A 12,715-nucleotide genomic window follows, 5' to 3' on the forward strand; every position below is an offset into this window, starting at 1 on the left:
ATTCTAGATATAAGCTCACACAGCTGTATGTCCTGTATAGAGCCTACTTGACTACACACGGAATCACAAAATTCAGGAGGGTGGGAGTCTTGAGATGCCCCAGGTGTGACCATGAAGAAGCACATTTTTTCCACATGTTCTGGTCTGCCCGATTGTTGAGTTTTCGGCAAGCGGCAAGGACCACAGCAGCGAGTGGTGGGATTGTGATGCAGAGCTGACCCCCTGAAGCTGTTCTTGTTTGGTCTGTACCCTGGGAGAGTTGGAAAAGCGAGACGCATTGCTAGCATGACTGACCTTGTGCACATTGGCCAAATGACGCAGAGGGTCCATGAGTTGAAGCCTGGCGGGCTGACATGGTGAAACGGGTGCTGGCCTGGCAGCGCAGAGGAGGTCCAGGGATACCACATACAGATCATTGGGGCAGCAAAGAGTGAGGCACTAAAAGAAGGACCGAGCAGTGGGGGGCTAGAGGGAATTTCTGCACACATTGGCAAAATAGGCGACCTGTCACATTTCCAGACTAATGGTGCTACTAAGGGAAGCCTGGACTGGGATGAACTGGCCCTCACGATAAGTTGATTGGATCAGAAATCGGAATGCCAACAACTGTCGAGAGTCTGTTAGAGGGGCAGCTAAATCACATTTTTGTGGGAAGAAGGGTGGGAGGAGACGGGATGGAGGGCAAGAGGGACTATCACATGAAACAGGACCTGGTAGAGGTGGCCCGATCTGACTTTGTCCGCATGCAACCATTTTCTTGAGGTGCGCGCAGGTTTACTAAATGCCAATAGAGGGTTTAAATAATAAAAAGAGAAAAAAACAGGGTGGGACGGGACAAGGGAAGAGGAGTTCAAAGGGGGGGGTCTGGAGAACTAAGTTTGTTATTTAAAAAATGGCAATAAAAATAAGTTTAAAACAATAAAAATACGTGGAGACTCAGCAGTGCGGGTCTCTGAATGGGTTGGAGTAGACGTATCTGGTTACGAAAGATTTTCTTTTTGCACCTTTCCCTCCATAGATTCTATGAGACCACCATTCTTTTTGCTCGTTTTGAACCCGTTCCTGGCTTTTTGGAGGTCAGTAAAGCCTTTTGCTTTACTTCCCTTGCCTGTTTTGCTCATTCTTATGGTGATACTGTCTAGTCCCCAAGACAATCAGTACTGAGAGACTCTCTTTATGGAGTCTTGTATTTTTACAATTGCACCCATCACCTTACAGTGAAGTGCAGTTAGGATATTTTGTATTTTAACTTTTTTTAGAATGGCTTTTTGGTTACTTAGACAATGTGCATAAGACGAGCTAGTGGCAGGTGTGTGATTTTTACCATTTTTGTGATATTTTTTCATGTGCACTTTTGCATTGACCTCGAATGGTTACTACAGATGGCTAGCAACCTAAAATGACCGTGCCATGAGATTTTCTGCTTGATCTCGCCTTCTCAGTTTAGGAAATGCCTTATATGGAGACGCCTTTCCAATGAAGGCTGCTGCTTTCGGAGGACATTGGCCTTTGTGTGTTATGAGCCAGACGTGGGGGTTGGGTCTGTCTGGCCCCAGTCCACACCCTTTGCCGCCCCAAAGCCTGTTGCTGGACAGATGTGACCAGTGGTTGTCCATGATTCAACAACCCTACGCTGTTTGAAATTTGCAGATCCTTATCATTTGTGTGATTGGGCTTGCTCCCAGTCTGAATCTTGGATAAAAGGAGGGCCACTGCAACTGTTCCTCAGATCATCTTTGGAAGCAAGACTTCCATGGAGAGGAGCAGTCCCCGCCCCCTGACCCCCCGACCAGAATCGACTCCAGTGACTGGCCCAGTGAAGCCCTGCTTGTCTGCTTGACCTCAGAGGACTCATTGGTGCTTCGACCCCTGGACTGGTGGGAACAACCAGTCTCAACCCCTGCTAGAGGCTCCATGTCTTCGTGAGTATCCCTGGACCAACCAGCTGAATGACCAACCGTCTCCTGGGCTACCTCAATGCGCCGCCATCGTTCGGAGCAGAGCCTTGGAACTTTGCAGATCTTCAGCTTGTCCCACAAGTCACCGGTCCTCGCAATTTCAACCATCTCACTCCAAGGGAAGCCGTGCTGGGGCTGCATTTGTGCTCACCGCTGTACGATCACCAGTCACCGCTTAACGTTGGAGACCTTTGTTGGATCCGTCTTCTTCGTGTCTCTGAGGTGTCCCATGGCTGTCACTCTTGCAGAAGGTGTCCTTGGTCTTCATTTGGGTCTTCAACTGGAAGCTGTCCAGAACTGACTCCTGTGCGCCCCGACCAAAACTAAATCCCAAGAAGCAAAGTATCTTTCAGTCTAAACGACCCCCACAGTGGTAACAAGAACAGAACAAAGAACTTAGAACAAAGTCTAGAACCTACCCAAGTGGAATCCAGAACATCCCAATGCAAAGGTGGGCATGGAGCGGTAAGTCTACATGCCTGTTGCTTTTGTTGAGGTGAATGAATGCGTCATTCATTACGACAGCCCCTCCCCTGTCTTGATACTATAGAAATGGAAGGTGTGCATGGCTTCTGGCGCCCACCTCTTATTTGCTGCCATATCGCAGGTGCAAGAGACGTTACTCCCTACAGCAACCCTACCCCGAAGGAATCTAAGAGGAGCTGAACTTGCAAGCTATGGAGGAGATTAGCTTTTAACCAAAATGCAAATGACGTCACAACTGAAACATGTAGACAGAGACAAAGCAGATACGCATCCATCACGATGCTACACGAACAATACGTCAAATTGCACTTAGAAATGAAGAATATGTTTGCATCCAATAGGCTAGAAAAAAACCTACCGTACGTATACGCTGAAACGCAAGACACATAAGAATACATAAAATGCTTGCTTAACGCAGAAACAGACCAAGGAGTGGCCATTTCAAACAAGATGAAGTTGCAGGGGCACCCGATTCACTCAAACAGCAGAAAAGTCAGACAGGAACAGTCCAGACAATTTAACAGCCACAGCCAAGGTTATCGTGAACAGGGAAGGTTTGGCCCTGCACCTGAGAGAACAGATGGTTCCCAGGTGCGAGACACATTTCTCTTAGATTAAGCAAAGAAACAAAACATGCTAGAAGGTCAGATTCCCATTGACTAAGGTTTAATATTGTTAAGAAAGTAGCTCGAACAAGTCTCTATCAGTCAGGAAGGGTAAGGATACCCCCATTAATAGGGGCTAAAATCATAGTAAATGCCGAGAGGAATAATCCCCACGGGTGGAGAATGGCAACTATTCATTAGCTCCAGGGACAGACTGGCTTTGACCTTCGTTCCTATCGAGTTTTCCGAACAGAAACACAAAATTATGCTCAGTCCTGGCTCGTGGCCTAGAGAATCGGAGATGGTAACCTAATTGGGAAAAGTAGCAGCTCTGCGCCGTTCTCACCAGCCCCTATTGTTGTTCATGTGCTGCTAACCGTCCAAATTGCCAAGGCTGAGAAATCTAATGTTGACCTATCCCCCCCGCCAATAACACTCTCCTACAAATGCTGCAGCAGCCAATGAAATAGTCATCATCATTCAAAGTTCATTCAGATTAAGCATACAAACATCAAATACACGTAAAAGAAGAATTAGCAGTAGTCATTACATCACGTTAAAAAGCAGCATGAACATTGTCAAGACCTTTCACAGATATGTTAAGACCAAGTTTCAAAAGACAGATAAAACATTACTATACCCTTAAAAATCCCTTTCTCAGATACATAGCTCTTTTCAAATAGGACAAAAGAGCCCAAGCAGTCAGCTCAGATTCTGCTGTTAGAAGGAAGAGTAATGCCGCCCTATGAAGGCGGATGTTGGTGAACTTGACAGCATACAAAATGGTGGACCATCCGATATCACCATACGCCGGACAGAACAGTAAGAAATGCTTCAGGTCTTCCCTCCCAGCCCCACATGCTGGGCAACTTGGATCATTAGGGAAGCCGGGCCACTTTTCCGTGTTACTCCTCAACTGTATCAAACCTTGCTCGTGTTATGAGCCATCTATCCTTTTTCGAGCCCCACAGAAGGTAAGGCTGGATCTTGAGACACCCTACTTATTAGCACATGTTGACTTTCAGAATAAGTTTGCCATTTTATTTTTCCCCACTTTTCACATGACCCCCGATACAATGTCTGCTTGTTGACCCTCAGTTGCATGGGTGACAACACTGCATGTAGGAGGAACCGGACCTGGATACTGCTGGAGCACAAGTACTCCTTTACATATACTAGCCATGGGATTTTACGCCAACTTTCCTTACTCATAATACGCCCAATGATAAAGTGGCATAAGGGTGCATGCTCATCTGCCCATAGGGGGAGCCAAAAAATACTTGGGCGAGTGCCAATTGAGCTCCCATAACTCCTTCCCCAATTCCCTCCGTTTAAGGAACTGGTTTCCCCTGTAGTTTTGCAGCCTTCGCGTGGCCCCACAATGGAGCACCATATAGAGTGGCCGCCTTTGTTTAGGCACCATAGACCTTCAAGACTGGTTGGGGCTGGCCCAAACACCTACTTATAAAACGGGAAATTCCTGTGGTGTGCAGACTCATTTTCAGAGACAGTTTTTTTAATGTGGGTTGCTTGCAACAGCCTTTGAAAATCTCACCCCTTGGTAGTCAAATTCTTTGACTCTTGGGATGATTACTCTTTTGCAAACCATGGGGGCTCTGACATGTAGATAACATGTATTCACCTGTATCCATTTGGTAGGTGGTCCAGGTCGAACCATAAGATAGAATGGTACCAATGGAAACACTAACCCTTATGTATCCTATACATAGACGATTCCTCTAACCAATCCCTCCACACCTTAGGTTTTTGTAATCATGAACATGATGAAATGTCAGTCGAGACGTAGTCCTTGCTCTTAAACTGTGGTCAAGCCCAAGTACGATCAAGAGCGCTGAGATTTGTCTTGATGTCCAAAGTGGTCCCAGTTTGATATAGATTTTGAATAAAACAGTAACATTCTTTATACTCAGTTATTGAGCATGGGATTCCCATGGCCCATCTGTACTGCTTACCCAGGGCACCCTATGGGAGGTAGGGGTACAAAGTCCCTGCCCCCCCCCCCATCACCCCCCACAACTCTCTCTGACCTAGTCTCTGGTCGTCAAACCTGGGTTAAGGATCCTTTAGTAGGTCTTACCTGGGAAATAATATAGAGTGGGGCACTCACCTGAATTTGTCTAAATACTTCACTTACATTTTAAAAACGTCCCGAAAAACCACCACAGTCCACTGCATAATTTCCAAATAACTTACCTAAAGAGGCTCTATATTGGAGTGTGTGTCTTTTGAGCACAAGGTCCCATACTATCTTAGAGTTGGACTTCAGAATATTGGGGGAACGGGAACCACCACCAACACCACCACCACCACCACCTTCCTGGTGTGGCAAAAGGCACAGCGATACAAGTTATGCTTACAGGGCAGGCGTTCCACAGACTTGAAGGAATCAGATGGGGACACGAGAGCAACCTTTCTTTTTTAACAGTGCCATTCTGACCACAAAGTACTGATTGTCAAAACCCAAAGGGAAAAGAAGCCTTGGCCAGGAACAATGGTTGTCAGAGTGGGGAAACCCTGAGACTGGGTTGATTACAGCAATTTGAATATGTAGGTTGCGTTGTCCACACCACAATAGTTTTCCTTTTTCATATGCTGTATGCGATTTCATCCAATGATGATCATTTGCAAACTTACATTTGTATCCATGATCTTGATTATTTCAAGACAGGCATCACTGAGACCTTGAATAGTGTTTCCTATGTAAATCAATTTCCATTTACATTTGGAAGTCACTAACTGTTAAAAATCCCCATCTTCCCCAAAAGGAAGCTAGAGATCCCAAAACCTGGTGCTCTTAATGTAAGGTCTGTGCCATACAGAGTAATATACAGGGTAAAGGGGTTATATAAAAGGGGCACAGAGCTTGCATCCAAACCAGACGACAGTACTTCAGGAAGCCCCTTTGCCACACGCATTTACAAACACAAATGGTAATTTTAGAAATGTATCTGCAGACCTTTATGAACAGCATTATGCTTGCTTTCCAAAAACAAGAAAATGAATTTATTTGGGCAATGGAACTAATAGAACAGCTTTTTATTCATAATATTTTTAGAGTAAAATAAGGACAACATACACAACTCTATGGGCATTCAAATATTGCAAGTTGGTAAAGGTAAGAGTAATCTATAGGTCTTTGAGAAGAGAAAGGGTAATTAGCAAACAAATTACAATCTTAGTTCCAAATTCAATATGAAAGATGGCAGTGAAGGATAGTGTGGCAAGTCAGAATGAGGAGACAGACAAGGCATTGTGTTTTCTGTCCCATTTTCGTCCCATCTAAAAAAAAAAAAAAAAGCAAGCCAAAAGGGTGCTTGTCATAATGTCCTACAACATAACCTCTGTCAGTTGTTGAGAAAACCTGCTCTTTCCTGATCCTTGTTCCTACTACTATAACAAAATAGAATCAAACAAATAAAACTTGGTTTCTGTTCAGGGGGGTTTGCCACCTGTGAGATTTCTGTGCTTGAAACAAACTTAAGATTTATCTCCCCTTCCTGATGTCTCGGCTTGTACCTCGACCACCCACCCACCCCGCACTCACTCACTCACTCAGGGTGTTCACTTTCGATTGGTCTGGTAGCACAGACTCCAACTCCATTTTGGGGTAATGCGATTCTCACCCTGCGTAGGGGTTTGCTTCACTTTCATCCCACTGTGGGGCCCGCCATGTCTTTGTTCGCTTCTCACTCCATCTAGGGATTCTTTGTTTTTCACCCTGTCCTAGGTTAATTTGCTTTTCACCCCCACTCTGGGGTTGATTGAGTCTTACCCATGCTAGGGTAACCTTCTCACCCCACCTTAAGGTCTTTTGGTTTTCACCCCACTTCGGCATGTCTGCGACCTCGCCGCACACCTCCTGATTTCCCTAATCATTTGCATAACTCCTCCTTGGCCGCACTCTACTGGTCGGGTGTTTTGGGATGGCTGTCCTGCGGCTTTCTTTGGTGCTACTGGAGCGGATGCTCCCATCCTACCAGCACCTGAAGGGGTTTCGATGGCAGCTACGCATCTCACTGCCATTCAGCTTGTCCAACTCCTCCCACTGGCTCTGCGGTCTCCGTTCTTCTGTTTGTCAGTTGAGGCAGCTTCGCGGTACGTGACCTGCGGTCTCCTCCATGGGCCAAGGGTGTGCGTTTGTCTCCACAGGCTACACCTCCTAGGAGGCGTTCTATCCCATGCAGCTCCACAGGCCTCTCTCCTCGCCTCTGCACATGCAGATGGAATCACCCTCTCATCGACAGTGAGGAGGTGGGCTTTTATCCAGTTGCCTTGGCCGGCTGAAAGAAGGTGCCAGAGTAGGGTCAGAAACCACATTGCTGTTGATATGTTTAGTGGAACCTCATTACAGATCAATTTTTATATAAACAAAATTATTGTATTCTTGGGGAAACGAATATCCCTACATAGAGGTTGCCTGCCCTATAGGGATGATCGTGTGGGTTAACTCCAAGTGGAATCCCACATGCCGTGTCCCCTAGGCATTGTTAAGCTTAGCAGGATCACCTCCCTAATCCCAAAGGGGGTGGCCTCTCCCTTGGAGTGAGGGTACAAATTCCCTGTATTCATCACAATAGAGAACTTTACGGTCACACCAATGAGATTCAGAAATGCAGTCCACTAAAGAAAAATAAAAAAAGTAGTTTTGATTAAGGTCCCTCCTGACCACATTTGTGGTTGGTGGGATCTCCAAGTGGGCTAGATGGCACAACCGATATAGGGAGAAAGTGAGGGACGAAATGAGAACCATGTCCCGACTTTAGGTTTGCCTCCCATCACCATCTGGCTCCAGTCCATCTTTGAAGTCCAACTTGCAGAATTCTTCCACCGGTACCAAGGAATGAGCCAACACCTGGGAAGAGCCTTAGAACCGTAAGAAATAGGGTACAGGAAAACCTTCAAACCTGGGACTGTGAGCTCACAATTTATCGTGTGGATTTGCTAGAGGAAAGTCTGCCCCTGATTTACTAAGCCATGGCAGTACTTTTGGAAAAAGTTAATCTTAAGAGACTTTTTTTGATAGTTTTTTCCCAGAGCCCTTCCCCAACCGAGGAGAAGAGCCATCCTGACATTGTTTAATTCAACTCTGGCACAAGTTGTTTATTTAAGCCAAATCTGCACATCTTTCAATAAAACCCTTTGTTAGCTCAATTCCCTAGTCTGGCCTATTTGTCGATCTGTGTTGTTGTGCGACAGTGTCTTTTAACAAATGGAGTGCCGAATAGCCTAACCTGATCTCCGTAGGCATGACGCCCAATGATGATGGGTTTGATCCATCCTGGGACCAGTCGTGGGATGTTCTTACAGATGATAGCCTCCCTGAAAACCGTGCCTCCTAGGATGTTTCGTATTGTTCCATTTGGAGACTTCCACATCTGCTTTAACTTGAACTCCTCCATCCTCTTCTCGTCCGGTGTGATTGTGGCACACTTGATACCCACATTGTACTTCTTAATGGCCTCTGCTGCGTCAATAGTGACCTGGTCATTCGTGGCATCACGGTTCTCCATGCCCAAGTCATAGCTTTGGAAGTAAACAATAAAATGAAGAGGTGGTTAATGTTGTGCCATTTCCCAGAATGAAATTAATAGAGCATTACAAATATATACATAACATTATTTTAGCACATTTCTACCATTGTGCCACAAACCAAAGAACATACTGTAAATCAGACTCAACTTCAAAGTTTTTTGCCCCACATTGTTTTCACAATCACCTACATATTAAAATGTGCGATTGCTGGGGGATTTGGAGGTTGTCATGGTCGGTGGCGACCAAGATGGTCACATTGACGAAGAGCTCTGGCAGGGAACTCCGCACAGCAAGCTCTGCCCTGGGCAGATGTCAGCCATGAGTCACACTGCCTTCCTGGCGCAAGGAGGGGCACTCTGGACAACTGGGCCTGCTGTGCCCAGCCCTGGGACGTGAGCCAGAGCAGACGTGGTGGACAGGAACGGGATGAATACATTGCTCCATATTTGGAATCCAACTAGAGAGAATTAAAAGAGTCCAGAGGGGAAAAAGCAATGTCAGGCTCCAACGGTGGGACCGCTGTTAAGGCAGCGGCCTCAGCACCGCTAACGAAACAGGGCTTACTAATGTGCATAGCTACCTTAAAGAAAGATCTGGCCAGAAACTAACAGTAGAAATTCCGGCTGCCACTAAAGTAATTAATGCAATACCATGTCGCTCAGGGCTGATGGGGAACAGAAAGGTAACAGAAAGGCTGAAACCCTGTGAAAGTGACATTTTTGTTAGGACCTCCCCCAGTAACTCCCATGCTACCAGTTGCTCAGGAAAATACATTGCTAGCAAACAAAATTCCTAGAGGGACCGACACAACCAGAATGGTGTGCAGGGCACACCACAGCAGTTTACCAGACTCAGGCTATAAATCATTTTCATAACCGCTTCATTTTCAAAATCTTGTTAGGCATCAATGCTTCAACATGGATATACCCGCTTTCAGATTTGTGTCTGGAAGAGTTTCTTGTTCTGTTTCAGTGTCAAAGATTTTGAGTGAACCAGAAGAGGAAACGAACACTTTGTTCAAAGCCAATTCACCTGTGCGTCCACCATTTATTAATCATGAATACGTATATCCTTTCAGCACAGTAGGATATCCTGGATTTTCACATTCCCGTTCGTTTTCTCAAGTAACTTAGATATACTACCTGCTGGCATCACGAAGAAAGGTTGGACACAGGTATCTTGACCCTTTTATTTCATAAGTAACTGATGTGCATATACACCAACAACCCCGCGGACACCTCTCTGCCATGACTCTCTGCAGTGCAACTGCCGAACATCCCTTTCACTCTCCAACCTTTCTTCTTGGAAGCTACCTGCTCCTAACACTCTAGCTTGTGACCATTACATTACTACTACACAGCTATTTTGCACATTTCGATAAGAAAGGCAACAACATTGTTTTCTATTTTCTCTCAAGTTAGTGGACATTCAGTCAACAGCTGCAACTTTAGAATACCGTTTCTGGAATTCAAACATTGATGAAACTGCCTCCATTTGGGAATTGCAAACTTGAGGAAATGTAAATGGCATTGTGTACTTGGACACAGCGAGGAAGCCATGCATCTGGCTTTACACATGCTACAAGGCACAGTGAGGCAACTGTGCATTTCACATTCACACCCATTGCAAAAGTGTGAAGAAACAGTCATGATCCGTTCTAATAAGGTATTAGGTATGCATGGGTCACTGGGCAGTGTAGGGGGACAAAGTCCTCAATAAAGCAAGTAATGAAAGCCCCTTCTAACTTCAGTTTGAGTTGAAATAGCTGCTGGTTTTGAGGTCTCAAGTGCCCAGTCATTACAGAAGGTCCACGTGATTGTCCAATTCCCCACAATATTGTGGCACTTACTGTCCGGCAGTTTGCACGTGGACATTGGATTACCATCATGCCAGGTCAGCAGGTTGGTGGCATCCTCAGGAGAAGGTGGGTAAAATGTTGCATGCATGCCTGGGCACGATGAAGCAAGAGCTAGCAGTAATATCAGCTAGAGCTGATGAAAATGAAAAGGCAATAAAATAATTGCAGGTAGGGCTGGAAGGGCCAAACACTGAGTTAATGAACCAAAAGGAAGGGGCTGGGAACTGGACGCAAATAGACTTGGAAACTTAGAAACCTGCATCTCAAAGGCCTAATCGAGGAAAACGTGGAAGGTATACTCGTCTGGACCACACATTGACCCTGATCTACATGCAACTGATATTTTGCTGGATCACATTCACAGGGCTGGCTCTAAGCAGAAAAAGGGCAATTGTGCTCAAAGAGGTTTCATTCCTTGACAGTTAAGGAGAAGATTCTTCAGAAGGTGAGCACAACAGTCGAGTGCCTTACAGGGTCAACTTTACATCTCTTTGGTTACCCTGTAAAAAAGTATGGCATTTCATCATAATACTCATGACACGTCAGCTGAAGTGAGATACCAATTACCTTTTTTCCATTTGTCCCGTCTTCACGTGGGAAACAAGCTTCACAAGGTCAAAACAGTTGCAAAAGCAGGAAATATACCTGATGTGTCTGGAGTACAGAAAACAATCACACAGGAGGGTTGTTCGAGGTGGAATGGTCCAAGACAGTGTCTGAGACAGAACAGAAGACAGAGCGGCGGGCTGCTGATAGACCAGGATGTCCCTCAGATTTAACTGGAGCTAATCAACAGAAAATGTCTGCTTAGCCACACAGCTCATTTACATTTGGAGTCAGGGCCAAAGTTTAGGGATGGCAGTTATCTAGGGTCAGTGAGCATTAACAATTTAAGGAAGACTGCTTAGTCCTTTGAAATGTTCAGATTTCCAATTTGGCTTTTAACTGTGCTATGAAGGCATATTATTTGGTGGTTACATCGCGTGTACACATCTTGGATCGTAGCTCATTTCCATAAGATGTATGCCTACTGTTGAATTCTAGGACTCATTCTGCCACTTGGCAGCAGGGACTGGGTGGTGGCTCTTAACAGGTACTGCAGAAGAAACTATTTCTCTCCTGGGATCCATGTATGTCCTGTGGGAAGTCAGACATAGGAAATGGACAATACAACATGTTTGAAGAAGTTATTTTATTTTAGAAAGTAAAGAAAATCTCCTCTAAGCCCCTTGCTATCGTAACATCTGCCCTATGTGCCGAATCTGGACAATTAGTACCTTCTCCCTTTGAGGGTAGGCAGGTGAGCCTGCTCAACAAGACCCTACCTAGGTGCCTGGGCAAGTGGACCCCACTGGAAGTGACTCCCCTCTTGGGGACAAAGACTCCATTCTGATAAGGAACTCCCGGTCCAGAGTACATGGTCTGCCTACATGGGTTGGAAAGACTTGCATCTGTTTTGAATCCACCAAACAGTGACATTTCTTAAATCTCGTTTTCTTCAGGTAATGCTGGATCTCACTTGAACTCCACAGTAAAAGAGGAAAGACATACCCCTTTTGTTTCTGATGACGTACATACAACCACAGGGAACTTTGAATCAGTGAGGAACAATCCTATGCAGAGGCGAGCCTCTGACGGAAAGGCGTCCTGGTGGGGCGAGCTATTTTAGACTGAGCCAGCAGCGGTTTTGTCAGGCCTCCTCAGTGAGGTGAAGCTGAGCCTCTCCAAGGATTAGTTAGCAAGGGGTCCACATCTGGTTATACCTAATAACAATGTATTAGTAGCATGGAGGGGGGGGGAATCAGTAGCATGGAGGGGGGGGAATCAGTAGCATGGAGGGGGGGGAATCAGTAGCATGGAGGGGGGGGAATCAGTAGCATGGAGGGGGGGGAATCAGTAGCATGGAGGGGGGGGAATCAGTAGCATGGAGGGGGGGGAATCAGTAGCATGGAGGGGGGGGAATCAGTAGCATGGAGGGGGGGAATCAGTAGCATGGAGGGGGGGAATCAGTAGCATGGAGGGGGGGAATCAGTAGCATGGAGGGGGGAATCAGTAGCATGGAGGGGGGGAATCAGTAGCATGGAGGGGGGGAATCAGTAGCATGGAGGGGGGGAATCAGTAGCATGGAGGGGGGGGAATCCGTAGCATGGAGGGGGGGGAATCCGTAGCATGGAGGGGGGGGAATCAGTAGCATGGAGGGGGGAATCAGTAGCATGGAGGGGGGAATCAGTAGCATGGAGGGGGGAATCAGTAGC

The 12,715-nt window shown here is 46.1% G+C and overlaps 1 protein-coding gene across 1 annotated transcript in view; it reads right to left on the minus strand.

Annotated features, from left to right (window-relative positions):
* IDH1 (isocitrate dehydrogenase (NADP(+)) 1) overlaps nt 1-12,715 on the minus strand; it is a 358,127-nt gene that overhangs the window by 203,071 nt on the left and 142,341 nt on the right. Inside the window, exon 3 of the mRNA XM_069615604.1 lies at nt 8,302-8,593. Coding sequence (XP_069471705.1) covers nt 8,302-8,593 — 292 coding nt within the window. The remainder of the gene's footprint in view (nt 1-8,301; nt 8,594-12,715) is intronic.

Source organism: Ambystoma mexicanum, chromosome 9, assembly GCF_040938575.1.
Source record: "Ambystoma mexicanum isolate Mex_15411 chromosome 9, UKY_AmexF1_1, whole genome shotgun sequence".
NCBI lineage: Eukaryota > Metazoa > Chordata > Amphibia > Caudata > Ambystomatidae > Ambystoma > Ambystoma mexicanum.